Below are 27,297 nucleotides of genomic sequence, written 5' to 3' on the forward strand. Positions count from 1 at the left end.
ACACTTAACAATCCAGCCCTGTAAGATGTCAGAATCAGTTCAAAAGTCAGTAGCAGCTTCAGTATATTGTGACACTGCCCCCCTCCCCCCCAAAAATCACATTCTTCTGTGACTTTCAGCCAAGCATGGTAGAACATCCATTTTGCCTTTTGGCAACTTACATGGATTCATTCATCCATGGAAGGGGTTTGTTTGGAACAAGGTGGAAGTAGTCTTCCATTTCTTTCTTCCAGGGGATTTGTTTTGACTTTCCAATCTAGTCTACAGCTTTGAAATCTCCTGGTGGTCTCCTTCACTTATTATTATTTTTTAAAGCAATCAAGGTTGGCTAGGTGCTGCCACCTGCTATGGCCAAAACATGTTTAAAAAGTTTTCTAAAACATGCCAAGGGTAATAGAAGAAGCAGCTAAAAGGGCAGTGTGGGCCAAATTGGAAAAATCAAAATCAAAGGGAAATGCAGTTCACACACCTTTAAAAAAAATGTCTGTGGAGATTCTCAGTCATCCAGGTTGTCTCAAAGGTGCTTTTTCAAAAGGCAACCAGATGGGGGGATGGGGGGGGGGTTTTGCCCCGAGGAAGAAGAAGATGGCCATTTTGTTTCTCGTCCAAGAAGCTTCATCGGTTCTGGCAAGGATGGTGGGGGTGATGAAAGGGTTAATTCGGGCAGGATGGAGGCGGGTGTTGGAAGGATCATATTTCTTTGCAGACATCTTGTCATTAGCCAGAACCAATGAAGCTTTTTGGATGAGGTTGTTGTTGTTGTTACCTGCTCACTTATAGATTTAGTATTGGAACAAGAAAGGGGAAGGGATCTTTTAAATATGGAGAGATTCCAACAGGTTTAATCCTATCTCTTTGGACAATCCACGTCTTTTCTTAATGCTTCTTCTTTTTCTGAACATCAAACCCACAAACCAGATTTAGCTGAACAGTAACAATGATGACAAGTGTGTAAAAAGATCTGGTAGGAGCCCGCTATCCCCACATTTCAGGGAATCTCCTTTCTTTATTTGTTATATTTCAGGTACATATGTTTGTGCCTGTATGTTTTAATATTTCAATGTTATAAAACAAATCGGGGTGGGTTTTTTGTTTTTTTTGAAGTTGTACATTTGCTCTGAGAAGGACAGGTCGGAGAGAAGACATTTGCTAACCTTACAAGGAACAGCCAATTTTGTACTTTTTTGACACATTTTTATCCTGCCTTTATTATTTTAACTAATACCTCAAGGTGGCAAACAGGACTACTACTCCTTCCTCCTCCTACTTTCCCCACAACAACCCTATGATGTGGCTGAGAAAACTGACTGGCCCCAAATCACCCAGCTAGTTTTTGATGTCTAAGGACTAGAACAAATTTCTGCAGACTTGTCACTCCCCCTCTCCCTCTCTTTCTTTTAATACAACTATCCTGTCACTCCCTGGGCAAAGGAGGAGGAAAATATATGTAGTCACACACACACACACACACACACACACACACACGATAGCAATAGCAATACCACTTAAGACTTATATACCGCTTCCCAGTGCTTTACAGCCCTCTCTAAGTGGTTTACAGAATCAGCATCTTGCCCCGCACCAATCTGGGTCCTCATTTTATCCATCTCAGAAGGACGGAAGGCTGAGTCAACCTTGAGCCTGGTGAGATTTGAACTGCCAAATTGCAGGCAGCCAGCAGTCAGCAGAAATAGCCTGCAGTACTGCATTCTAACCACTGCATCAGTGTGGCACATCATGGTAATGGCAATAATGTGAGCTCTCCAATAGTCTTACAAATAGTTCCGCCTTGCCTTGCCTTTTATTCTTTTATTCCAAGAAATAATCAGGAATCTGACTTCAACTTTAGGTTATTGCTTGCCAAAAAAGAGACATATATTGTTCCTCCGCCTCCCCTGTCTGAGATCCACCTTTACGTCATGGCGATGCGATGGGAGCAAAGACGGGAGGGGCCGGCAGCAATAGAAGAGAAGGTCTGGAATGGCTCTCAAACAATCTCTGCTCCATTTAAAGATCAAACACAGGTGCCTGCTGGCAGAAGGAGGCAGTGTGTGTGTGTGTGTGTGTGTGTGTGTGTGTGTGTGTGAGGCAGTAAGTTAAAAAAAGAAAAGGGAAAAAAAAACCCAGTATGATGCCAATGCCTGTGTTGTTTGCAGGTGGGAGCGCAACATTTCCCCCCCCCCCCTCGGCAGCCTGTTGTGTGCAGCACAAAGACTTTGGCTTCAGATGCATGACAGATAAATTGCCCAGCAGGTATAACCTAAATAGTAGCTGGGTTTTGGATATGGCCTCAGCCAACCCTTGCAATTTTGTTCTCAAAAGGGCATTTCTTCCAGGATTAAAAAATAATGTTTGTAGCTGTTAGTTAGGTAGCCCTGCATTTAAATGATTAAAATAAGGACAATATAACTTTCAAAATACGCCTACAAGACTTGTGCTGGCTCCCTTCAATGCTGTTGCCAATGACATGCTCTGAAAATGAATGGCTCAGAACCAGCCCTTGTATTTCCTCTCAAGAGTTTTGGGATAGCTGGTTATGGCAGTTGATGACTCACAATAGCAATAGCACTTAGACTTATATACCGCTTCACAGTGCTTTACATCCCTCTGTAAGCGGTTTACGGAATCAGCCTATTGCCCCCCAACAATCTGGGTCCTCATTTTACCCACCTCGGAAGGATGGAAGGCTGAGTCAACCTGGAGCCTGGTGAGATTCGAACTGTCAAATTACAAGCAGCCGGAAGTCAGCAGAAGTAGCCTGCAGTATTGCACTCTAACCACTGCGCTCAACCATGAGGAATGACAATAAATGTATTCTGACTAGATCCATTGTCTCAGGAAGAGTATAGGTAGCTACCTCGACTTACTAACAGTTCGTTGAGTGATCGTAGTTGCAACGGCTCTGAAAAAAAATGACCTGTGACCATTTTTCAGACTTATGACTATTGCATGTCGCCATGGTCACGTGATCAAAATTTGGATGCTGGGCCACTGACTCATATTTATGACGGTTGCAGTGTCCCAGGGTCACGTGATCCCCTTTTGTGACCTTCTTCAGGGGGGGTTTCCTTGTCAGGGAGGGGAGATGTGGCTCCCCTCAACTTGCCAGGCAGTCCCCCTTTCTTCATCACTCCTACAAGGTGGTTCCGGTCCCAATCGGGACCCTCCAACACAGAGCACAGAGCGAAACCATGCACGATTGCAGATTCCGTTCCAACACAACGGAAGCGCAACCGGAAGTGCTCAACCTTCTGACAAGCAAAGTCAATGGGGGAAGCCAGATTCACTTAACAAACGTGTTACTAAGCGAGCCACTGCAATGATGCACTTTTACAACTCTGGCAAGAAACTTAACTTAACAAATGCTTCTGACTGAACTTTTATGTATCATTTCTGAGAAAGTTTGGAGAACTGGTAAAACAGATGGAAAGGAAAGAGCAGATATTATTTCTATTTGTAAAAAGGGAAAAGAGATGATCCAGCAAGCTGCAAACCAAACAGACAATGATACCTGGGAAGGGCGTATAGTAGGTCTCTTTAGAGAGCATCTGAAGATGATATGTTAATAAACAGAAGACAGCAAGAAATTGTTAAGAATAAATTTTGCTGATTACCGTTATCCCATTGTTTGATCAGCTAGCATCCCTAATAGACATAATTCAAAAATCTTATTCAAATGATGCACATTACAGACAATAGTCAACTTATGACTGGTTCAGTGGTGGGATTCAATTTTTTTTTACTACTCCTCACTTGGCCAATAAAGAATTCTATTCTATTCTATATATTGTTGAGTGCCACAAAAATCAGTGCTGAGTCTTTTGGTCTTCGGTATGTTCTTTTAATGATTTGGATGAAAAGGTAAAGGTGAATACTGGTCAAGTTTTCAGGGAACACAACATTGGGAAACATAACTTAATACTCTAAAACAGAGGTCCCCAACCACCAGGCCCCAGACCGGTACCAGTCCGTGGATCATTTTGTACCGGGCCGCCTATTTTGCTTGGGCACCACCATCTTGTTTCGACGGCGCTTGAGAAAGTGCTTCCGGGTGAGCTTGTCGTCGTTTGGAAAGCGTTGTTTGGGTGCTGAAGGAATCCTCGCGCCTTAGTTTCGTCAAGGGGGGGGGCGGCTTCGAATGAAGAGCCGTCCCGATGGTGGTAAAGTCTCGTGCTACTCAGGAGGAGATTAAGAAAGAGCCCGAAAAGCCCATCGACCGCGAGAAGGTACAAAGGAGGAGTTGAAGGTGGCGGGGAGAAGCGGGGGACGGCTGGCCAGCCGGTCGCTTGGCTCGCTTTGCCTTGGTCGTGCGTGCTGATGCCGGTACCGATCCGTGGATCATTTGTACCGGGCCGTGGTACAAAAAAGGTTGGGGACCATTGCTCTAAAAGGGTTCTAGGCCCTTTACTTGAGCAAGGATTCACAGAAAGTTGAACAGATTCAGAGAAAGAATGATCAGGGGAGCGGCAGCTAAAAAGCTGGATTGAAGGATCTGGATATAACAGAGTAACAGAGTTGGAAGGGATGTTAGAGGTCTTCCAGTTCAACCCCCTACTCAAGCAGGAAACCTTGTTTGAGGATTATTAAAAGCAATGTAAAAGCACACTCCAAAATATGTCTTTAAAAAAAGAAGACTAAAACCTGTTCTCTCAGAGGGCAGGACACTAAATATCAGGTTTAAATTCAGATAACTCCCCTACAGATACTTGGCTGTGACACGAAGAAATATTGCAGTTAAGACGTGAGTGCATCTAATATGAGCTGGAGCTTGCTAACTCAGCAACCTTCACCAGTATGCTGGATTTAGATCACCTTTAACCATTAAACTGAGTTTAGATGTACAAGATGCCAATTCCCACCCACCCCCTCAATCTCTGGATATACTGTAGCTCCACATGAGAAACTTAAGGTGACTTAAAAACAGACTTTTAGAAGTACCTTCTTATCATCCTGAGAGATTGACAGAAGTATGACTTCAGGGTTCTTAGCACACACTCTGATGCTAAAGTTAGAACTTGCTTGTCGCCTAACAACTGCAGGTTTCTTGGACATCATAGGTCCTTCACCCAAAAGCCACTGTCATTTCTCCTCGCTGTGGGCTCCCATTCCCAGCGCTGGGGATGGTGATAATTGTAAACCTACAGGTCTGGAGGAGGCTTGTTTGGGAAAGGGTGTTCTGGGATGTTGAAAACCACCAACAGGAGCAACCAAGATTCCCCTCCAGAATTGTACCACCTACTGTGTGATTGCTATCTTACCCCATAGCTAGAGTAGGCCACAGATCTGGGAACATCACAGCATTCAGAAATGATTAGAACCGCTAGACTGCTACATGCTCAGCTAAGGGAATGACAGAGAGATCACTTCACTGAAAAGACTAAATGCCCAGATCTAAAGGCAACCTGGAATCAAATCACTGGGGAAACGTAGGTGTGAGCAGGTGGTGGAAGAGTTATTCTGCAGTCTGAGCATCAAGCAATTTACTTATCACGCTGGCACTGTTCCAAAATTCCATTTAAAAGCCATAACTGATTGAGGATAAAAATATATCTACAGTCAGGTTTCCTCTCAGGAGATATATATATATATATATATCCATTAGTCTTATTTTTATTCCTATCTCTTCTACTGATACAATCCTGCCTGCTGCAGAATTGCAGGTGTCTTCCTTTGGCAAGGGGTGTGACATCTTGTGGAATGTCCCAGGGGTGGGATTCAATTTTTTTTTTGACTACCGGTTCTGTGGGTGAGGCTTGGTGGGCGGGGCAGGGGAAGGATACTGTAAAATCTCCAGTCAAAGGTGGTATTTGCCAGTTGTCCGAACTACTCAAAATTTCCACTACTGGTTCTCCAGAACTGGTCAGAACCTGCTGAATACCAGCTCTGAATCAAAGGCACAAACGGGCCATGAAGTAGGTCAGTGGCCCCCAACCTTTCAGGCACCAGGGACTGGTTCCATGCAGAGACGTTTTTCTGCGGACCGGAGATTACAACGGTACTGAAAAACTGAGATGACTTTTTTATCCACTTACAACCGTTGTCGCAACCCCATGGTCATGTGATCAAAATTCAGATGCTTGGCAACTGATTATATTTATGATGGTTGCAGTGTCCTTGGGTCATGTGATCATCTTTTGTGGCCTTCTGAGAAGCAAAGTCAATGGGGAAAGTGAGATTCACTGAACAACTGAGTTACTAATAACAGCAGTGATTCATTTAACATCCATGGCAAGCAAGTTTGTAAAATGGGGTAAAATTCACTTAACAACTGTCTCAGCCACAAAGATTTTGGTTCAATTGTGGTCGTGAGTCAAGGATTACCTGTATTAGAATGTGCATTACAATGATCGGTTTTTACTTCAGAGCACGAGAGATAATTTAGCCCTGGTGGCATAGTGGTCAGAGTGCAGTATTACAGGCTAATTCTATCCACTGCCAGGAGTTTGATCCTGACTGACTCAAAATTGAGTCAACTTTCCATCCTTCCGAGGTCAGTAAAAATGAGGGCCCAGATTGTTAGGGGGGGCATATGTTGACTCTGTAAACTGCTTAAAGAATGCTGTAAAGTAGTGGTGTCCCACTCAATTTCATTGAGGGCCACATCAGGGTTGTGTTTGACCTCGGAGGGGCGGGTGTGTGTGTGGCCAGGGTAGGTGTAGCCAGCTCAACCTCACTTGGCCTTCCTGGGCTCCATTTTCGGCTGCAACAGCCTCCTGCAGCCGTCTGCCAGCAAAAACAGAGCTCGGAGAGGCTACACGCGGCCCACCCACAGGCTCCATTTTTGGCCATGACAGCCTCCTGCAGCCCTCTGCCAGTGAAAAAAGAGCATGCTCTCCCACACTCCGTTTTCATCGGCAGAGGGCTGCAGGAGGCTGTCATGGCCGAAAACAGAGCCACTGAGGGCCACATGTGACTCTCCTGAGTTCCGTTTGCGCTGGCAGAGGCACCGCAGGCCAATCCTTCGCTGTTTCCAGGGAGGCCCAGTGAGCCAAATCTAAGCACTGGATTCGGCTCGCGGGCCTTGAGTTTGACACCCCTGCTGTAAAGCACTATGAAGCAGTATATAAATGCTATTGCTATTGTTATTAAACAAGGGTCCAAGATGGTCAGGAAACCTATTTCAGCAGGAGTCAGCTTCAGGTGAAATCCAGAACACTGCAACCCCATAACGAAGGGGAGACAGAAAAGGCCATTGAGGAGACAGTAGCCCCATCGGATCACACACCCTTGTTACTTCTCATCTATCCATGAAGGTTCTTGCTCCTTCCTAATAAAATACACCTGCAACTGCAGTGACTGGAAGACAGGAGATTTCCATGCGAGGAGATTTGAGAGAGGAAGGGAGGGAGACAGATTAAGGATTCTTTTCTATTATGTTTCTGAAAAGGATATTAGGGTGGCTAAAGAAAGGGGACAATTATTGTAAAATAAGCGGAACTCACCTGTCAGCTCTAGGAATAAAGCTTAGCCATGGGATAAAAGGATGTTAATTTATGCAGCCGGAAGGATGATTTAAAAAAAACAAAACAGAGTTGAATAACAATAACTTCTGCTGAATGCAAACCCTTTTTTCCTTCCAGTATGGAAAGGTAACTATGGACACAATCTAAGCTGGGCTGATAATTCATCAGTAAGGCAAATGATTTTTTTTCCTTATTGACATTTCCATCTTCTCCCCTGGAGTTTCTGAAGGAATGGATCTCTCCCCTCTTTATCCTTCCTTCCCTCCTTCCAACCAATACTAGTGACATGTGTGTCCAGTCCAATCTTGCAGTCACAATGCATTCCTCAAATGCATCCCTAAATAGAATACAGGTAGTCCTCAACTTACAAACCACAATTGAGTCCAACATTTATGTTGCTAAGTGAGACAGTTGTTCAGTGAATTTTAACCCCTTCCTTGCCCATGGTTGTTAAGTTGAATCACTGCAGTTGTTAAGCTAGTAACACGTGAATCTGGCTTCTCCCATGGACTCTGCTTATTGGAAGGTCGCTAAAGGTGATCACATGACCCCGGGACACTGCAACCGTCACAAATATTACTTAGTATCCTAGTATGATTTACATTGATTGGTTATTTAGTATCCATGACTATCACTAAGTGTTGTATCTAATGTTTTATGATGAATGCATTTTTACAATGACCATGATAATGATCTATCATTATTGTTGTATGTACACTAAGAGCTTATGCACCGGAGACAAATTCCTTGTGTGTCTAATCAGAATCGGCCAGAATTCAGAATTCTAATTCTAATTCTAATAATTCTAATTCTAATAATTCTAATTCTAATTTTATTCTAATTCTAATTTTATTCTAATTCTAGTCAGTTGTCAAGTATCCAAATTTTGATCACATGGCCATGGAGATGCTGCAATGGTCAGAAGTGTGAAAAATGGTTATAAGTCATTTTTTTTAGTGCTGTTGTAACTTTGAAGGGTTACTAAACGAACTGTTGTAAGTCAAGGACTATTTGTTATTTTTACAAACCTTAGTAGCCTTCTACGTCACAACCCTTCTGTCGTTTGGACCAGTGGCCCCCAATCTTTTGGGCACCAGGGACTGGATCCATGGAGAAAGGTTTTTCCATGGACTGGAAGGGGGTGTGGTTTTGCATGCTGCCTGCATCCCGTGGATGGGGCTTTGCTTATTTGCGTGGCCCAGTTGCTGGCATGCCACAGACTGGTGCCGATCTATGGACACCAGGGTTTGGGGGCCCCTGATTTAGACTACTGTGTACCCAAGACAAGCCAGGCATGATAACGACCCTTGAAAAGAATGTAGGGGAAGCCCTAAGTCATATCTGGAATGGGAGGATAAGTGCTTCTTTAGCGAACCACTGATTATATGATTGATATGATTGATAGCAAATGCTCTCCAGTTGACAATATTCTGGGAATTGAAAAAATACACTCACAGGATAGAGTTTTTTTAAAAAAAAAAAACAAGGGAGGAAACTACATAAGGTGCTGAAATTAGATAGTTTTAATAAGATGGTTTTTTGTGATCTTTAATGAGATGTAATGAGATTTATAACCCCTCTGTTATAAATCTTTTATCTTTTTAAGGGATGGCAGAATTGAGATGCTCTCTTTTTTCTTTTGCTGTAATGTTTATCAGGTAAACGTTTTGTTTTTTTCAGAGTTTCAGGGAGTTTCCTTCGCTTCTGCTGTTGACTCCAATCATGTTAGGTTAAGAGCTTTCATTTTTGTGCTGAAGCTTTGATTTACTTGGCTATTATAACACTGGTAACAGTAGGCATCTTTTTTTACTTAGATTATAGATATCAGCAAAAAAAAAATGCTTTCTCTTTTCTGTGACTCTTGAAAGAAAGAAGATGGTTAAGACTTTCTTTTGTGTATTTGTGGGATGACAAAAACATATATTAGAGTTTTCGTTTTAGGACATTTTAAAAAATGTTGCTTTATAAAAATAGACATAGTCCAGGGGTTTCCAACCGGGGATGTTTGCACCCGCTGGGATGCCAGACAATATTCCAGGGGGTGCAAAAACGTTGGTTAGAAGTTTCAAATTTATATTGTATATGTATAATTATATGCATATAACTATTTATTTTTAAGGGGTGCGAGAATATATCAGAAGCGTTCTAGGGGTGCAGGGTATGGAAAAGGTCGGGAACCCCTGACATAGACATACACACACAATCTTTTCATGTTGTAAGTCATGACAGTCATAAAGTGGGCCACCCATTTGACTGACCCAATTTTATGACCTTTTTTATGGTGGTGGTGGAGTGAATGCAGTTGTTGTAAAACGACTACTCACTTATTAATTGTTAATTGTTCCCTAGGTTAAGTGTTATTAATCGTTCAGTAGGTTTTGTGAAACCAGAAACATAGTAAAATGAGGTCAACTGATGTTGGGAAGCTGCCATTGGCTGTAAATGGAAGCTGGTTGCCAAGTGTCCAAAATGCAGTTACGTAACTTGTGTGTGTGTGTCTATGTGTGTGTGTGTGGAGGGTGGCTACTGGAACTTCGTAATCAGGTCATAAGTATCCTGGAGAGGTCCAGCATAAATTTCAATGGTCCCTAAGCAAGTGATCATGGATTACCTGTATATAATATTATACACATTTGTTCCTGTAGTTTTTGTGTATGAGCCTTTCAGTCAGTATTGACTCTTGGCAAATACGTGGACGTACAGCTTTCCTGGAAAGATTTCAGGTGGTTTGCCATTACCTTTTTCCTAAGGCTGAAAGAGAGTGACTGGCCCAAAGTCATGCCACGTATTTCATGCCTATATAAGTGCTAAGAATTCATGGTTTTCCAAATTCTATTCTAGTCTAGTCTAGTCTAGTATTCTAGTTTAGTCTAGTCTCCTAGAATTCTTGTCTTTCTTTAAGCACTACATTAAAATGGTTCTATTTTGGAACATTTACCTGTATATTATTAAAACATCTTTAAGAATTCTAAAATATATTGCCTTATTTCTTATTCGATTCTCACGAAAAAGCACTGGGTTTATAGATGGCCCTTTGACGGAGCTGCTTATCTCATGGGGGTTACCTGATTACATTGCAGAAATAAACAGGTCACCCCCAATTCACCTCAGCAAAAAAATTTGGATGGCCTTGAATTGCTTTGGTCTGTATGGTGGAAGAAGACTCCTCTCAGCTTTCTCCCCGTACACCAGTGGCCCCCAACCTTTTTTGAACCAGGGACCGGTTTCATGATTATTTATTCTTCAACGGACCGGTACCTGAGTAACGTGAGACTCCACTGCCATGAGGACGGCTCTTCGTTCGAAGCCGCCCCCCCCTTCAATGAAACTAAGGCGCGAGCACCCAAACGCCGCATTCCAACCAAAAACCCGGAAGCAACCAAAAATCCGGAAGCGCCATCGAAACAAGATGGCGGCGCCCAAGCTTTGCGGCCCGGTAAAAAATGATCCACGGACCGGTACCTGTCCGGGGACCGGTGGTTGGGGACCCCTGCCCTACACTACTGAAATGTTCTCATGATGGTTGATTCCCAGTACAGAAAACCTTAGTGTATCTAAGGATCTCCATATCGCCTAGTCTGAAAGCACTTTGGCCGTGGTTACAGGAAAGTTTCTCTCAGCTTTTTCCCATAGAACTCCTTCAAAAGATTTGGCCCTTCCAACCTCCTTTGGTACCCCTCCTCCTTTTGTACCATAAGGTCTTCCTATAGGAGGAGACCAATGACCCTACTCCAATATATCCCAAAGGTGCTTTTCAAAAAGCAACTGGGCTTCCCTGCTTTTTGTCCTCCTTGAAAACGTTTTGTTTCTCATCCAAGAAGTTCTTCAGTTCACTGAAGAATTGAAGAAGCTTCTTGAAAAAAGTTTTCAAGGGAAAAACAACAACCCAGGGAGTCCAGTTGCCTTTTGAAAAGCACCTTTGGGACAACCATGACCTGGAGGACTGAGAATCTCCATAGACACTCCTAGTCCACTATTAACTTTCCTCTGGAGCTGGTGAGCGGTCGGGGAAGCCCAGCAGCACAAAAAATAGCTTTTCTAGCCTGCTCCCCTCCCTAGTCCACTGGCAGCCACAGAGAGAATGCATGCCACGTGAAAGGACTCTTCTGGCTTGTCACTGGCTCTCTCAGCCACTTGGCCTCTGGGAAGCAATGCCAAAGAGCCTAATGGTACAAAAGGAGCTTTTCTGGGCTGCTTGTTTCTCTCAACTGAGGGAGCAATCCTAAAAGGATTTCCCAGAGCCCCAGGAGGCCCCTGTGGTTACACTAAAGAGGCTGTCTTTTCCTGTGCCCACTGTGAGATTGCCAGCAAGCCACACTGAAGCTGCCATCTGGCAGACACCTTGGCATCTACTGAGGGCTCTGGCCAACTGTCTCCGGCTTGGGTATTTTGGATTCCCTACCACAATCTACACTTGATGCTGCCCAATGTAGCTTCCAAGGAGATGCTTTGTTCCAGGTTGAACCTAACTGGTACTTCGATTAAGTGTATGTTTGGTTTATGTGCTCCTGAAGGACTAATTCAATCCAAAACTCACTGAGTCAGAAAATAAAGAACAAATCTCAAGAGCAGGGGGATTTTCCTCTTCCTTTTCTGTTTCTTTACATGTGGCTATTCTCACACGTTTAGAAGAGCATTATCACAAATGCAGCCTAGAAGTAGTGGACATACCAAGGGAATAAAGATCCTTCTATCGCATCTTTGTCCCCAAAAGTATATTTTTTTATCCATCTGTTCCTCTCAAGCAAGTCTAATGAATATGTATCAGGTAAATAATTGCCCGATCCCAGATAATTAGGATAATTACTTGTTGCATTCAGCCGATAAGAATAGAAGAAGCTCTAAAGAACCAAGAAATTTGTAGGATAATATCTTACAGGAGGTTTTTTTGGAAGATTAGCTTTTTCATGGTGGGAGCTGCTAAACATAACATTTCCTGTCATGTTGAAACAAAAGCTTTCTTCTTCCCCCTTCCCCCAAACTCCTTCCAGTTTTATCCTTAACCTTTCTCGAATCTTTCCTCCCCATGCAACTATCCTTTCCTTGCACTCCCTCTCTATTCAATTGTCTTCTTCTGTTGTGCTGTTCTATTGAAAAAGGGAGAAGAATGTGTGTGTGTGTGTGTGTGTGTGTGTGTGTGTATACAAATGTGTCTCTGCATGTGAAATGGTTTGCCTGAGAGAAGATTGGTGACACATCCAGGTCAGCATAAATTAATTTCATACATGGGTACAGTATTGTTCAAATTGTAACTTTTAATTAATATATTTTTAATTCATCTACTTACCTACCCTATCTGTCCCTTCCTCTCTTTTACAGTATTAATTATCTGGCCCTACCCTTTTTTGGAAGTGTGACATTAGACAGATACATAGAAATACAAATATATGTGGCTTCCGGTTTGTCGGCTTCGCGAGCGGCAGGGATTCGAAAGCTGCGCGATCCCTGCTGCGCTAGTGCCGCTTTGGGGCTCCCGATCCGGACGGTCGGAGCTGAGCTGCCCTGCAGGGGCAGCTGAAGGTAGGGGATCCGGAGAGGGGTTTGGAGGTGTTGCAGACCCCCTCCCGGCTGGCAGAACCCCTTTTCCCAAGGCGGTGCAGCGGCGGTCCGTAATGGCCGCCACAAAGAAGCTGGCAGCCGGGTAAGAATGCGCAGGAGGAAGTGGAGAAAGTTTTTGAAAGGAGAAAGTTTTTCTTGGTTCCTAGGACTCTAAGACATATTTAACAAAATTCCTGAAAAGTATGACTTTCTGAATGATACCTTCTAGAAGAGGAAAAAAGCGGCAGTTTGATGGTGCTGAAAGGAAAGCTTACCCTCTTTTCCTACGGAATAAATAAGTGAATATTAAGAAACCTTTTTTTTTTTTTTAGGTGAAAACTGGCTTTAAGCGATGAGTGGAAGAGAGAGGACTAAAAAAATATTTGTATGCTAAGACTTTGTTGGAGGAGATGCCTTAAGAATTTGAAGACTAAAATATATTGCAATAAGATTTTAAGAAACAGATTTGGACTTTCTTTTTCTGATTGATACTACCCCAGGAGGAGAAAGTGAGAACTCTGCCTTGGTTTGGACTGATTGATAACTTTGGGACTGTTTTATTTTTTCTTTGGAATATTCTGGTTGTTGTAAGAAGAAAGAAGGGGAAAAGAAAAGAAAAGATTTATAATGGCTCTTTCTATTGAGGAACTGAGAAAAGATTATGAACAAGCAAAAAAAAATGGTAAAGCTGGTTTGAAAGAAGCCTTCCTTTTTTAGAAATGGCGCTTATTAACTATCAACAAACATTACAACAGATGAAGACAGCAGAAGAAGAAGAAGGAGAGGAAGCCATTTTAATAAATTTCAGAACTCGACCAAGAAAGAAGGAAGAGGGAAAGGAAGAGAAATAAAGGACTTAAGATTTAAAAAACACTTAAGAAAGGGAAAAATAAGGTGCAAAATCAATATAATGATAGTAAACAAAAGGGAAAAGGAATACGACAGAGAAGGGAAGCCAGTAAGGCAGAGGCTAGAATAAGGGGGTAGAAAGGTTTGTTGGGAGAAGAAAGAAAGGGAAAAGGTGGAGAAAAGCTACAAAGTTTTGAAATTAAATGGGAAAAAAGGAATCTTTTTTAGGGATAAAGGATAAAGTATAATTTCTTCAAAGAGATTTTGCAAGGTACATAAGATGATATTGTAGTATTGTATTAGAAATAGAAAACTTAAATGGTTTAAGAGTTGATAAGAGATTAAAATGTTGAAATGTTTAATAATGATGGGTTTTAAAATTTAATAATATGAGGGGAGGTTTAGAATATTGAGTTTTAATTAAAGAGTTTAATAAGATTATGGTATTGATGTTATTATAAAATTTCTATTATAGTATTTGTTTTTAATATTTAGATCTATTGTTTAACTATGTATTTAATTATTCTGGATGTACTATTCAGATAGAATGTACCAAGCAAAATCGGATTGGGTATTGGGCGTTATTTTAAAGGTTACTTTGATTAATTTAGGGGGAGATAGAAAGGCATCATACTCTGATTAGTGATTTCAGGAGAAACTTCTTTTTTTTTTTTATAAGGAACAAGACAAAGGGACAATAAAGAATGGACAAAAGATACAAATATAATGACTCAAATTAAGATGATTAATTAAGATAGAATTAAGAAGAGTGAAATATGTGGAGAAGTTAATATAGAAGACTTAGAATGGTAAATAAAATAAGTAATGATATGTAAGATGAGCATGAATATAATTGAAGTCCATGAAGAGAGAGATACCTGGGTCCAAGTTACTTTCCAAAAAGATTTTTTTATGTTTTGTGTGTTGTGTGTATATGTTTTTTGGGGGAGAATTAATAAAACCTTGCAGAAATATAGAATGAGAATAATGGTAACTAAGTCAGAAAGAAATAGATGAAATAATAATAATAAAATTGAATAAGAGTAAAGAGAAATAAAGAGAAATTGGATAAGAGGTTTTTGTATGTTTATATGGAAATGGTTTAAAACAGAATTATAGTTTATCTGACTTGTTAAATTTATAATGGAAAAAGGTTTAAACATGTAATGGATAATGATGATTTGTTTGTTTTGAAAATTAATAAAACTTGTTTTTTTTTTTTTTTTTAAAGAAATACAAATATATGTGAGACATGGATGGAAGTATAGATTTTGTGGAGGTAATTGTCAGGATCACTTTTAGCTAGAGTTTCCAATCCTAGGATGACAAAGCAAGGAAGCCAAACATTGTACAGGAACTGTGTCTGTGTTTCTAATATCTTCCTGTCTACTGATGCTAGAGGATAATCTTATATTTAGAGTTATCTTTCCATAAATAGAGTGATTTCCCAAAGAAGCTAATGGGATTTGAAAGTCCACTGAACCTAATTGTAATTTCCTACTTTGGTGCACCAAGCATTGGGGACATGCTGTGTCATAAGGATCAGATCTCTGAGTGATGGACAGAGACATGCCTACATCTTTGTATAAGAATTAGTTGTGCTCCATACTGCTGTTACTTATTTGTCAGGTTGCTGGCAAGGACGGTGTCCTGAATGGGGATAGTTTTGATTGATCCAAACAGTATCTTGAGATAAGTTTATACGTATTGGTTTCCAAAACTATCCATTAGATGTTAATTCCCAGGATGGATCTGCTTCTATATCAGATGCAAAGCTGGACTTTAACATGGGTTAACTTGGGTTTCCACACTTCCTTTCGCAAGAACAAGACACCTCTTTTGAGTACTTCCTTCACACAATCCAGAAGACTCCCTATTCAAGAAGTTGTAAGTTTTCCATAGATCAGTTGATCACTTCTTACTGCGTCTATGCCCAGGAGAAATGGTGGGCAGATATGAGAGAAAGCAAGCTTTTAACATACCGTTTGCTTTACTCTACTGTCAGTGAAACCTAGTAGCACAATTTTACTTGAAGAAGTCTTATTTATGAATTCTTGGAAAATAATTATTACTTACATACTGAGTTCTTTCAAATTGAGGGATTAAACTGTAAATATCTCTTAGCTCTTAAATCTCAACGTTTTTCTAAGCTTCTAAATTTTATTTTTGGAGAGTAACATGCCTTGAATTCCTAGGATTTCCTAGGAATATTTTGTCAATCTGCCCATCTGCTATGAAAAGTTCCTAAATGTTCAGACAGGTGGAGAGAGATGTACAGGTCATTAAAAGGCAGGCAATTACAGGGACCGCAAGTCTTTCAAAGGGCTGCTAGATCTGTCCGAGATTGACCAGATAGGAAAATGTGTGTCCAGATAATCCTGAGAACATTTCCCTGTGATACTTTTCTTAAATTGGGAGCAGGATGGGTAATCATGTTTGGCTGTATCATTAAGCAACCATCAAACAAAGGATTTTCATGCAACTCATTTTATACACCAAACCATGGGCAGAAACAGGAAGAAACTGAGAGGACCTTTTTGCCGATACCATAGATAAAAAAAATCTAATCAGCTGGAGAAGAGATGTTGCAAAAATAAAAGTTACAACCAAGGTTGCATGCTGCCCATAATTTGGATGGAAGGATTAGAATGGCATAGGCAGGCAAAGGTGATCCAGAGAGAAATAAACCTGGCCCAAACTGTCCTGGTAAATTTTCTTTTTCTACAATTGATTTTCAAACTGAAACATTGGCAAATTGGGGAGCCCCCCTCCCCCCACCGAAAAATGTATTTACGTGAATATTCACTCTTATTCCAATCTTAACAAATCACTTAGGTCCCTTCCTTGCTATTTCTCTTTCCAACTCCCTTCAAATTTACATTAATGAAACTTGCCAGTCAATTAAAAATCCAAATAGGCATGACATAAATTCCAATTGCTGCACTGCCAATCTTAGTTTTGGGAAGATGGCCCTGGAGGGAAAGAAGGAAAAGCAAGGATAAGAGAACTCCCATCTCTGACCAATTTTTTTTCCTAATCTATAGGCCTGAGGGTAGATCTTATCTTTTTATAACTAGTTTTTCTTAAAAAAAATAAACTTTTATAACATTTAACAAATTGAGCCCCCAATAAAACCTACTTCCAGCTACTGGCCAACCACCCAGTGCCTGCTCTACCAATATCCTGGCCCCAATGCCTGGGTAGGGGAGTGGGGAGCCGACATTCTCAGCTTTCTTGAAGGCCAACAGGTTGGAGATCATCTATATCCCCAGGGTGTTCTTTAAGGCATGTACCAAAAAAGGCACATTTAAGAGGCCCCACCATATGACACTGCTTCACTGAAGGGACCTGAAACATAACCATCCCAATAGTTTTAGTAATACAGACAGAAATCTTCAAGAATAGCCAGTTTTGCTAATAACCAGGGCCATGCCATGTAGGGCCTTAATGCTGTCAGACAGCACCTGGATACTCAGAAGCTTATTGTGAGCCAATGCATCTCAAACAGCAGTGCTGTTACATGGATGCATTGAGGTATACACAGTTCTACCCATATTGCTGTATTATAGACCAGCTGCAACTTCTGAATACAAGGGCTGCCCCATGTAAAGCACATTACAATAGTCCAATTGGGAGGTGACTCTACAACTTTAGAGTTCTCTCATAGTGTTGGGGCAGGTCACTGTGGCTTCCTCACACTCCAACTGCCTTCTCAGGATGTCACTGGTTGGCCGGACTATTCTCAGGCATTGTGTCCCCCACCTGGGAAACTACACTATTTGCTGCAGACATCAAGATAGCTAAACACTTAGTGTGCCCTCTCCTTACTCTTTGTTCTGTCCCATTGCCCATTCAGATATCTGGTAATACGATTAACAGAGTTGGAAGGGACCTCGTAAGTCATCTAGTCCAACCCTCCACCCAAGCAGGAGACCCTACACCATTTCTGATAGATGGCAGTCCAGTCTCTCCTTGAAAGCTTTCACTGATAAAGCTCCCACAACTTCTGAAGGAAGCTGTTCCATTTGTTCTCACTGTCAGAAAAAATTTCCTTATTACTAGGCTGAATCTCCTTGATCAGTTTCCATCCATTATTTCTTGTCTGGCCTTCGGGTGCTTTGGAAAATAGCTTGACCCCTTCCTCAGTCCCTCAAATATTAGAACACTGCTATCATGTCTCCCCTGGTCCTTCTCTCTTCATTAGAACAGCCATGCCCAGTTCTTGGTAATCCTGAACCAGAGGCTGCTTCTCTCCTTTTCTTAGCCTCATAACCCAATTCCTGGTCTTTGTTCTTAAATGATCAAGAGTCTCAGATGAAATGGAAGGGTTGGAGAAAACGAGTCTCTGTACCTGACCTAGAGCATGAATTTTTCAATCTCAGATGAGTAAATGTGAACCTCGTGTCTGGGAGAAAAGCCTGACAGTTTGCAATAATATAAATACAAGCTGACTTCACAACAATCTCCTTTAAGCCATTTGCCAACGTCAGCATTCTGGCTTTCTTTTTATCCTAGGATCCCACCAAAAGCAGGTTATGTGAAATTCAAAACCATTTTGCACACTAAACCAAAAAATCATGGGTGGGGAATGCTGAGCAAAATAGATTAGTTGCCAAATTGAGGTACATTTCTAAATATTTGGTTTAATGTTTATGTCCTAACATACTCTGAATGTTAACTCTATTGGTGTCATTCCAGGCAAATACCATGGTTACCAAAATGTGGGGCTTACCCTCTTTCCTGACCCTCTCCTGCACCCATATCGCCATAGTATCCTTTCCTGCAGACCCACTTCTCCGTAAACTGTAGGGCAGCAGACCCCCCCCTCCATAACTGGCACATACAATTTTCCACAATATCTAGGAATGATATTGTCAACTACTCCACAAAGTTGTGGGAGATTTATATTTAAAAACATGGCTTGCAACCACACATTGTCTGCTTAAAACAGCCTGAAGAAACCCAACACACATATCACAGAATTCCTGCTTCTCTTGAGCATCAGCCAAATTAAAGGGGAAAATCTAGGATGCTTGCAAAAGCCCCTGCTAAACAGACAAATTTCAGGACTCAGCCTCTTAGGTAGTCTGTGTAATTTGTTATAATGGATAAAATTATTCCAATATTAAATAGATTGGATTATAATTCCAACAATCATAGAGCATGGATATCAGAATTTCTCCCACCTAGGGTGCTACAGTTTTGTTAGTCTTAGGTTTGGACGAAGACAATCTATGAATCTTGTCAAGTATTTTGAAAGTTGCATGGGAGAGGGGTCAAGAGCCTTGTCCAGGATAAAAGTTACGTCTTCTTATACCCACAAGTGTTTTATTCATTGGATCAGTACCTTCTTCTTATCCCTCTTATCCAAACTTAAATCTGATAATTTTAATTTATTCACAGAAAACCAGGAGCAGTACAGGAAGGGAATGGAAAGCTGGCCAAGGTCCCCCAGCCTCAATTGTGCAGTCATGAATAAAGGCAGGACAGAACAGCCATTATTTAGCATCAATCATACTTTTTTTTTTTTTTTTTTGCACTGCAAAAAGCAATAGAAACACCTGATTGACAGCAAAGGCTTCAGAAAAAAAGTTATGTTTTTGGGTAGAAATACCTGACTGGCTCTTAGTCCTTAGCTCTAGTCTGAGAGTTTCAGCAATATCAGAAACAGCCTCTTGAACCAATCAGAAAAGATGGTGTTATAAGCGAAGCCTCCAAATAACCCCTTCCTCAGAGGTCAGAGAAGATGCCTCCATAGAACAATAACGAGCAACTTTTAAGGACAGGAATGGGCGAGAGGGGTGTTCATCCAGATGTTGGTCATCTAGATCAGGGGTCCCCAACCACCAGTCCCCGGACCGGGACCGGTCCGTGGATCATTTTTTACCGGGCCGCAAAGCTTGGGCGCCGCCATCTTGTTTCGACGGCGCTTCCGGGTTTTCGGTTGCTTCCGGGTTTTCGGTTGGAAAGCGGCGTTTGGGTGCTCGTGCCTTAGTTTCGTCGAAGAGTGGGGGGGCGGCTTCGAACAAAGAACCGTCCCGATGGCGGTGGAGTCTCGCGTTACTCAGGTACCGGTCCGTGGAAGAATAAATAATCGAGAAACCGGTCCCTGGCTAAAAAAGGTTGGGGGCCACTGATCTAGATAGTACTAGTTCTAGATTTTGAGATATGAAGGTAGTCCTCGAGTTACAATCACAATTGAGCCCCAAAATTTTGTTGCTAAGTGAGAGAGTTGTTAAGTGAGTTTCCCCCCACTTTACAACTTTTCTTTCTGCAATTATTAAGTGAATCACTAGATAAGTATTCCACGTTTTACTCACACCTAGTCCTTCTAGGCAGTGCAGATCGTCCTTGACTTACGACTGCAACTGAGCCCAACATTTCTGTTGCTAAGTGAAACATTTGTTAAGTGAGTTTTGTCCCATTTTACGACCTTTCTTGTTGCAGTTGTTAAATGAATCACTGGACTTGTGAAGTTAGTCACACGGCTGATAATTGAACCTGGCTTCCCCATTGTCTTGTCTTGTTAGAAGGTCGCAAAATGGGGGAATCATTGCAACTGTCATAAATATGAGCCAGCTGCCAAGCATCTGAATTTTGATCACATGACCATGGGGTGTTGCAGTGGTCGTAAGTGCGAAAAATGGTCATTGGTTATTTTTTTCAGTGCCGTTGTAACTTTGAACGGTCACTAAACAAATGAATAATAATAAATAATAAATAAAATAATAAATAAACAAGCTGAGGACTACCTGTACTAGATCTAGATATTGAGCAATATTGGCTGCGGTTGCTGGGGAGATATTTCAGCAGAGGTGGTATTCAGCAAGTTCTCACCAGTTCTGGAGAACCGGTAGCGGAAATTTTAAGTAGTTCGGAGAACCGGCAAATACCACCTCTGGCTGGCCCTGCCCCCATCTATTCTCTGCCTCCCGAGTCCCAGCTGATCGGCTTGGTCTTCTTTTGTTGCCCTGCCCAGGAGAACGGAGCTGGAAAGCAGGTTAGTGGGGTGGGGAGGGAATGGGGATTTTGCAGTAACCTTCCCCTGCCACACCCACCAAGCCATGCCATGTCCACCAAGCTACAGCAGGCCCACCTAGCCATGCCCAGAACCGGTAGTAAATTTTTTTGAATCCCACCACTGTATTTCAGTAATACGCTGGGATGGCTACAGATCTCCCCCCATCCCTGATTCAAAGCCTTTGCCTTCTCACATACAACTATTCAAATTCTTTCCAAGACCTGCTGAATAGCAGCAGGCCATTCCGGAGGAATCAGAGTGAGGGCCAATTTACATTTAATCAAGTCATGCATCTGCTCTCACCAGGTGACGATTGGTCGCTGCTCAAGACCAACGTGGCAGGAGTCGGACGACGCCTTCGGATCTGTAGGTAAAGAGAGATTAATTACAGTAACCGCTTGTAAGGAACTTATTCTAAATGTCCAAAAAAAAAAACAAAAAAAAACCCTCCCCACAGGCAGAAGAGAGGGACTGTTATTTGTCAGCAACTCCGAAGACAGTTCTTTATGGTAGATAGCATGCTAGAGATAGGCAACACTACCAATGTTTTTGTACAGATGTTTTTTTAGACTGTCATTCTCACAAGACACCGTCAATGGTAAAGTAAACTATGAGAACAGGGAATTTGATTCCGACTGGGAATCTGATGGACGTGTTGAACCGCTATTTCATTATTTCTGTCCATAAAGGCAATATGATAGGAAATAGACACCAAAGATATTTGGACATTTATATTCCCCACCCATTATGCTGGTGACGTTGTTTTCCAACTATTTGACAATGGAATAGAAAAAACTTAATGGTGCCATCATCATCCTGGAGGACCACAAATAGCATGAATAAAATTAACAGAATCATTCGGAGCAAACTAGGTTGAACAAAACAATCCTTTCTCACAAAGGTGAGATTTAATCCTTGGGAACGTGATATTAGCCTTTTGAGATAGTCCAGACGGGAAAGCAATCATGAGTATTTATACTACTTTTATTGTAAAGTTAGTTAGAGTAACAGCAACCTGCAAGTCTGAAAGAACTTTACCTTTCAAAGCTCTAAGGGAGAGTTGCTTCTGAGATGTTTTCTTCACCCTCATCCCTCTTTGGGACTCAAATTTCTCTTATCTGACTATTGCCAGCTGTGATTCTTCCTCCTTTCTCCCAAGGTTATTCTCACAGCCCAACACATTACAATACATTTCCTTTTCAGCACTTCTTCTTAGATTGCAATTACCTCCAAACTCCAGACAGCCCAGCGATGCTGTCACCCTCATACGTCTTAAGGAAGACCCTGTGTTTCAAGTCCTTCTTCCTCTCACTCAGTTCGGCCACGTTGGGGGGTGATGAACCAGGAAGTGTATCAGTTGCTGGCTTTTGAGATAAGACCTCTGACTGAGCTGAAGGAAAAAGTTCTGGATAGAATAGCTAAGAGCTCCCTAATTAAGCAAATTGGGGATGTTGGGCAGTGATGACCATAGCAAGCCATGCTTTCTTCAAAAATAAAGAAATGTTACTTTTTCGTAATTATTTTTTGTCTTAAGAGAATTATTGGAAGAAAGGTGCTGCTAAGAATCCCTCTAACCGGTTTTGAACACAACCCAGTTGTGTTAAAGTTGGTCTAGTCTGTGTGTGGCTAGGACCCCCTCCAATATCCTTCAAGGACCAGGGAAAAAACATCTCTTTCGATTCCAACCTGAGAAATCAGTAAGTGTGCTTTGCACTCCTTTCCGATTTTAAGGATGTTCAGCTCGATATTGTTCAATCCGTAACTGCTGCTTTTAGCTGTTGTTTTGAAGCCTCTGGTTTCTAGCCCTTGTGAAGCATTTCGGTTTATTATTGGGTGTGTTGTTTTCTGTATTGGATATACTAAAGTGTTGTTGTTGTTTTTTTAATTAGATAAATAAACAGAGCACTTCATTAACATCAATGGCCCTCCATGGAATATATCCACACATACCCAGCCGTAATTGGAACAGCAGAAATCCTTTTTGATAGTGGCCCCACTTCTACCGTATTTCCAGGGTGACCTTTTTTATATCTCAAACATCTATGCAGATATTTTGATTTGATCTCTTTTTTAGCGCGCTGTGGCTGAGGCGGCGTTGATGCTATGCCCCAAATGTACTACTGGGCTGAAGTGTTTATTGCTTTATTATGTTACTGGTTTGTTTACCGGGTATATTTTTAGCCTCGGCCGTTTCCTTTTTTAGGGAGCTGCTGCACAGACATTCGGTGCAGTCTTACCTTGTGCAACCAAATATCCAAAGGAGGATGGCAGAGGAAGGAGGGGAGGAGGACGACGAAGTCCTTTGCTGCCAAAAAGCCTCACATCTGGGGCGCGTGATCCACAGGCAGGGATGGAATAAAAATATGGGCCACACACGCAATTAATCGATGAAATATTCATAGCTCCAGCTGCCTCCCCCCTCCTCCTATTTCCCACATAGCCACATCTATTTTTCATGCGGCTCTCCACATCTCAACCAGACTAACTGGAGACCTCATGCCAGAAATATAGTTCTCATCCTGCTTTCAGTCTTTCCTCTAGTCCCAATCTTATTGTGGGGGCTGCTGACGGGCTGAAATTGAGGGGAGATCGTTGCCACCCAGGTTTCTCTTGCTGCTGCTTTTTGGGTGGGGAACATAAAGAGCTTCTGTATTCCAACGGAAAGGAGTGCCTCACTTCTCCCATTTTAAAGCTATGGATAGCTTAAGGAGCTCTAAGTCAGCGGTGGGAGAACTGTGGCCCCTTTATGACATGTGGACTTCAACTCCCAGAATTCCTGAGCCAGCTGGCTCAGGAATTCTGGGAGTTGAAGTCCACATGTCATAAAAGGGCCATAACTCCCCACTCCTGATCGAAGTCCTCCCAAACACTAGGCTTCAACTGGTTATGAAGTGAACCCCTACACAGAGCAATGATCTTGAGTTCTTCCTGAAAATAAAACCAAAATAAAAAAGGACTGGTAATTACAGTATAAACTACTGGAGTTATATGACCTGCATGTCTTCCAGCCCAAAAGGATCCCTCCCTGTTTGGTCGTGGGAAACTGAACAACAGAAGTCAGGGTGAAATGCATTTTTCTCCCCTCCCTTCTGTGGGTAAGGCAGGTTATCCTTACTACTGGCAAAAAATAGCTATCTGGCACTGGAAAGGTAGCAAAAGAGTAAAATGGCAGCCAATACAGGGGAGAGCTTTTCCATTAAGGATTTCCAGCTGGCAGGAGGTGTGGTTTATTGCCATATTTTTTGGGGGGCGGGAGGGGGACAGTCTCCCCCCACTAGAGGCTCAGCAGCCTCTGTTGTGTAATAACGTTTCGGCAGATTTTGTTTAGGCAGCTGCCGCCTTTGGAGGGATCCCCAGTTGAGAGCTGTTATCCTCATTATTAACACGCAGTGGGGGCGGCTTCCAGCTAGATTATGCTAGCCACTAGAGTCACCCTGGCACAGAGTAGAGCAACTGCTCCTATCTGGAAGAGCCACCCAAAGCCTCCTGGACACTGATCATGCTCCTGTGCAGGGATCTTGCTGGGCTGTACCACCGAATGCCTTAGTTAAAAATGCAGGTATGAATTAAAAATGCCGGCGTTAATTAAAGATAAAGCAAAAAAGAAATACTGTTCTATTTTATTCATTGATTTGATTTGATTTGTCAATCGCTTACAAGATAATAGGTATAAGTATAAATATGAGTAAGAATACAGGAAATAGGTACGAATAAATGGGGACAATAGGACAGGGACGGGAGGCACGGTGGTGCACTTACGCACGCCCCTTACAGACCTCTTATACCCTATTCCTGTCATACTCTATTCCAGGAGTGTCAAACTCAATTTCATGGAGGGGCCACATCAGGGGTGTGTTTGACTTCGGGGGACTGGGAGGGCGTGGCCAGGATGGGCGTGGCCAGGGTGGCCATGACCAGTTCAACATCACTCATCGAGGCTCTGTTTTTGGCTGCGACGGCCTCCGGCAACCCTTTACCAGCAAAAACAGAGCCACGATGGCCTCTCTGGGCTCAATTTTTGTTGGCAGAGAGCTTCCGGAGGCTGTCGCGGCTGAAAATGGATCCAGGGAGGGCCATGCGCAGCCTCTCCGACCTCCATTTTTGCTGGTAGAGGGCTGCAGGAGGCTGTCATGGCCAAAAACAGAGCCCGGGAAGGCCACACATAGCGCTCTTGTACTCTGTTTTCACTGGCAGAGGCACCACAGGCCAGATCTAAGCCCTATTCAGAATTAGGAGAGTCTAAGTCCGTGATGGCTAACCTATGACACGCGTGTCACTTGTGACACGCCGAGGCACTTTGACTGACACACCTGTTGGTGTGGGGAAAACCTGCACATTTAGAGGCTGCCTGTGCTCTGCTCCAATCCCTGCTCCCTGCTTGTTGCGTGAAGGCGTGTGTCACCGCTGCCGCAAGATCTTTGCAGCAGAGAACCAGTTTTAACCGCCATAAACTGAGGTTTGTCAGTTTCATTACCTCAGCAATGCTACAGGAGGAAAGGAGATCCATGAGGTTCACAGCCCTGTAAGGTGGCCTTCCGATCCCCACATCCTGCACCTGCAGCCCTGAGACCAGGGAGACGAGTTTCACAGCCCTGTGTGATCACCCCAGCCCAGTCCGTCATAAACCAAATTATTGATATTTCTTGAAGTGACACACGACCCGAGGAAGCCTACACTTTTTCCCGATTTTCGACACACCAAGCTGAAAAGGTTAGCCATCACTGGTCTAAGTGAACAAATGCTAGGTGGCCTAGATGTGGAGCTCTCGCATCACAATCAGGAGGCTGTGAGTTCGATCCTAGGTAGAGGCTGATATTTGCTCCTGCTTGAACAGCGGGTTGGACTCAATGACCTCCAAGGTCCCTTCCAACTCTGTTATTCTATAATCTAAATGTCTCATGTTTTTGCAATACAGAGATAGGAGAGCTGTCCCTACTTTATAGGGTTGTTGTCGTAAGGATCTTTTGCATTTAATCTGCTGCTATGCACCATGTTAAGACTGAGACGGGGCACCATAGGGAGAATGAAGGAAAATGCACTCACAAGGACTTTCCTGCCTCTTGATACCTGTCCTGAGCACACCGCTCAAAAAGATTCCCCAAATGATCAGGAACATTTTTGAATAGTGAATGGCTGAATTGTAAGGAGATTGCCAGGAGAGAGAAATATAAAAAAAAAATTGAGCACTGGCTTTGCTCTACTCAGATTAGTTCTGATTCAAGCTAGTCTCTGCATAAGGGAAAATACATGGGTGTGGGGGTGGAAATGGAGAAGAATGATTAATTATAGACACACACATCAACAAAGAGGGATTTGAAGAAACCAAACTGTCCTGTTTCGCTGAGATTCTCCATCAACATCCCTCATGACCCAAAACTCTCTTATGTTTATGTCTTAAGTGTGTACATTTTGTTCATGCATTGCAAGAGTGACAACAATTTCCTTTAAAATTTTGTTTTCAGTGGCTACATGTGACCAACCAAAGTTAGTAAGAAGAGGCCCTGAACAACCAAAAGCTCTTACTAGGCCTGTAAGCAGACTGATCAATTAAGCTCAAGCTTTGCCAATCCATTACACTGTAAAAGGGGCATCTTTCATTGTTATTGTTAGCTTATCCAAAGTTTAATTGCACCTGTTTTAATCATCTTCCCTGAACTGATTGAAAATCAAGGTGCCATTATGAGACTGTCCTCTAACTTAAACAGCATGATGTTGAAGAACCTCAGAGTTCCCCTCTCCCCAAAAATCTAGAGTTACCTGAAACCCTTTCTGTACATTATTCTATTGTAGTGAGATGCTTCTCGGGGGTCCCATAGGATTATAGGTGATATTTTACAAAAATATGCATATTTATGCTATTGTGTAACATGCATCAATATTGACACATGTCAATATTTCTTGGAATTGAATCAGAAGGGTTAAGGGCTGATTATTATTATTCTTTAAAAAAAAAAAGACGAGGCATATTTTACAAGTATTCATGTAGTTGAATGGTTTTATTAATTACATGAACTTCTTTGAAAATTCAAGCTGGAGCATGAAAGAAGTAGAAAAAAGAACCATGCCTTGTAAAATGTGAGATGAAAGATAAAGAGATACATGAAAAGAGGGAGAATTAACTCAAGAGTGGGCTCTTAGAACATCAAGTACAAGAAACTAGATGATTGCAGGGGGAGGGAAGGGTTACTGCCAGCAGTTTGTAAGGACGACCAGGGAAGGACAAGAGAGGAATTTAATGGGTTAATTGTGATTACAGAAAACACTCTCCACCTCTCAGCCATGTGCTGAGGTTGATAGACATGCCCCCCCCTGCAGTACCAAATGTCCAAGTAGATTCATATGAGCAGAGAAAAGCAATTAGATATCTTGGAATGGTTTGTGAGCTATTTAGTGCCTTGCTAGGCAGCAACCAGCATTTTCCTCTAG

At 42.3% G+C, this 27,297-nt stretch overlaps 1 protein-coding gene across 4 annotated transcripts in view; it reads right to left on the reverse strand.

Moving 5' to 3' along the window:
- Nucleotides 1-27,297, reverse strand: part of PPP1R1A (protein phosphatase 1 regulatory inhibitor subunit 1A) — a 94,587-nt gene that overhangs the window by 23,435 nt on the left and 43,855 nt on the right. For all 4 annotated transcript variants that reach the window (XR_015747819.1, XR_015747818.1, XM_026673877.2 and 1 more), the window contains exon 2: nt 21,175-21,235. Coding sequence is in view for 2 of the 4 variants with exons in the window: in XM_026673877.2 (XP_026529662.1) it covers nt 21,175-21,235 (61 nt within the window). In the remaining 2 variants the exon portion in view is untranslated. The remainder of the gene's footprint in view (nt 1-21,174; nt 21,236-27,297) is intronic.

The sequence above is a fragment of the Notechis scutatus genome, chromosome 2 (assembly GCF_049901735.1).
Source record: "Notechis scutatus isolate UNSWTSFEM ecotype Mainland chromosome 2, rNotScu1.2, whole genome shotgun sequence".
NCBI classification, from domain to species: domain Eukaryota; kingdom Metazoa; phylum Chordata; class Lepidosauria; order Squamata; family Elapidae; genus Notechis; species Notechis scutatus.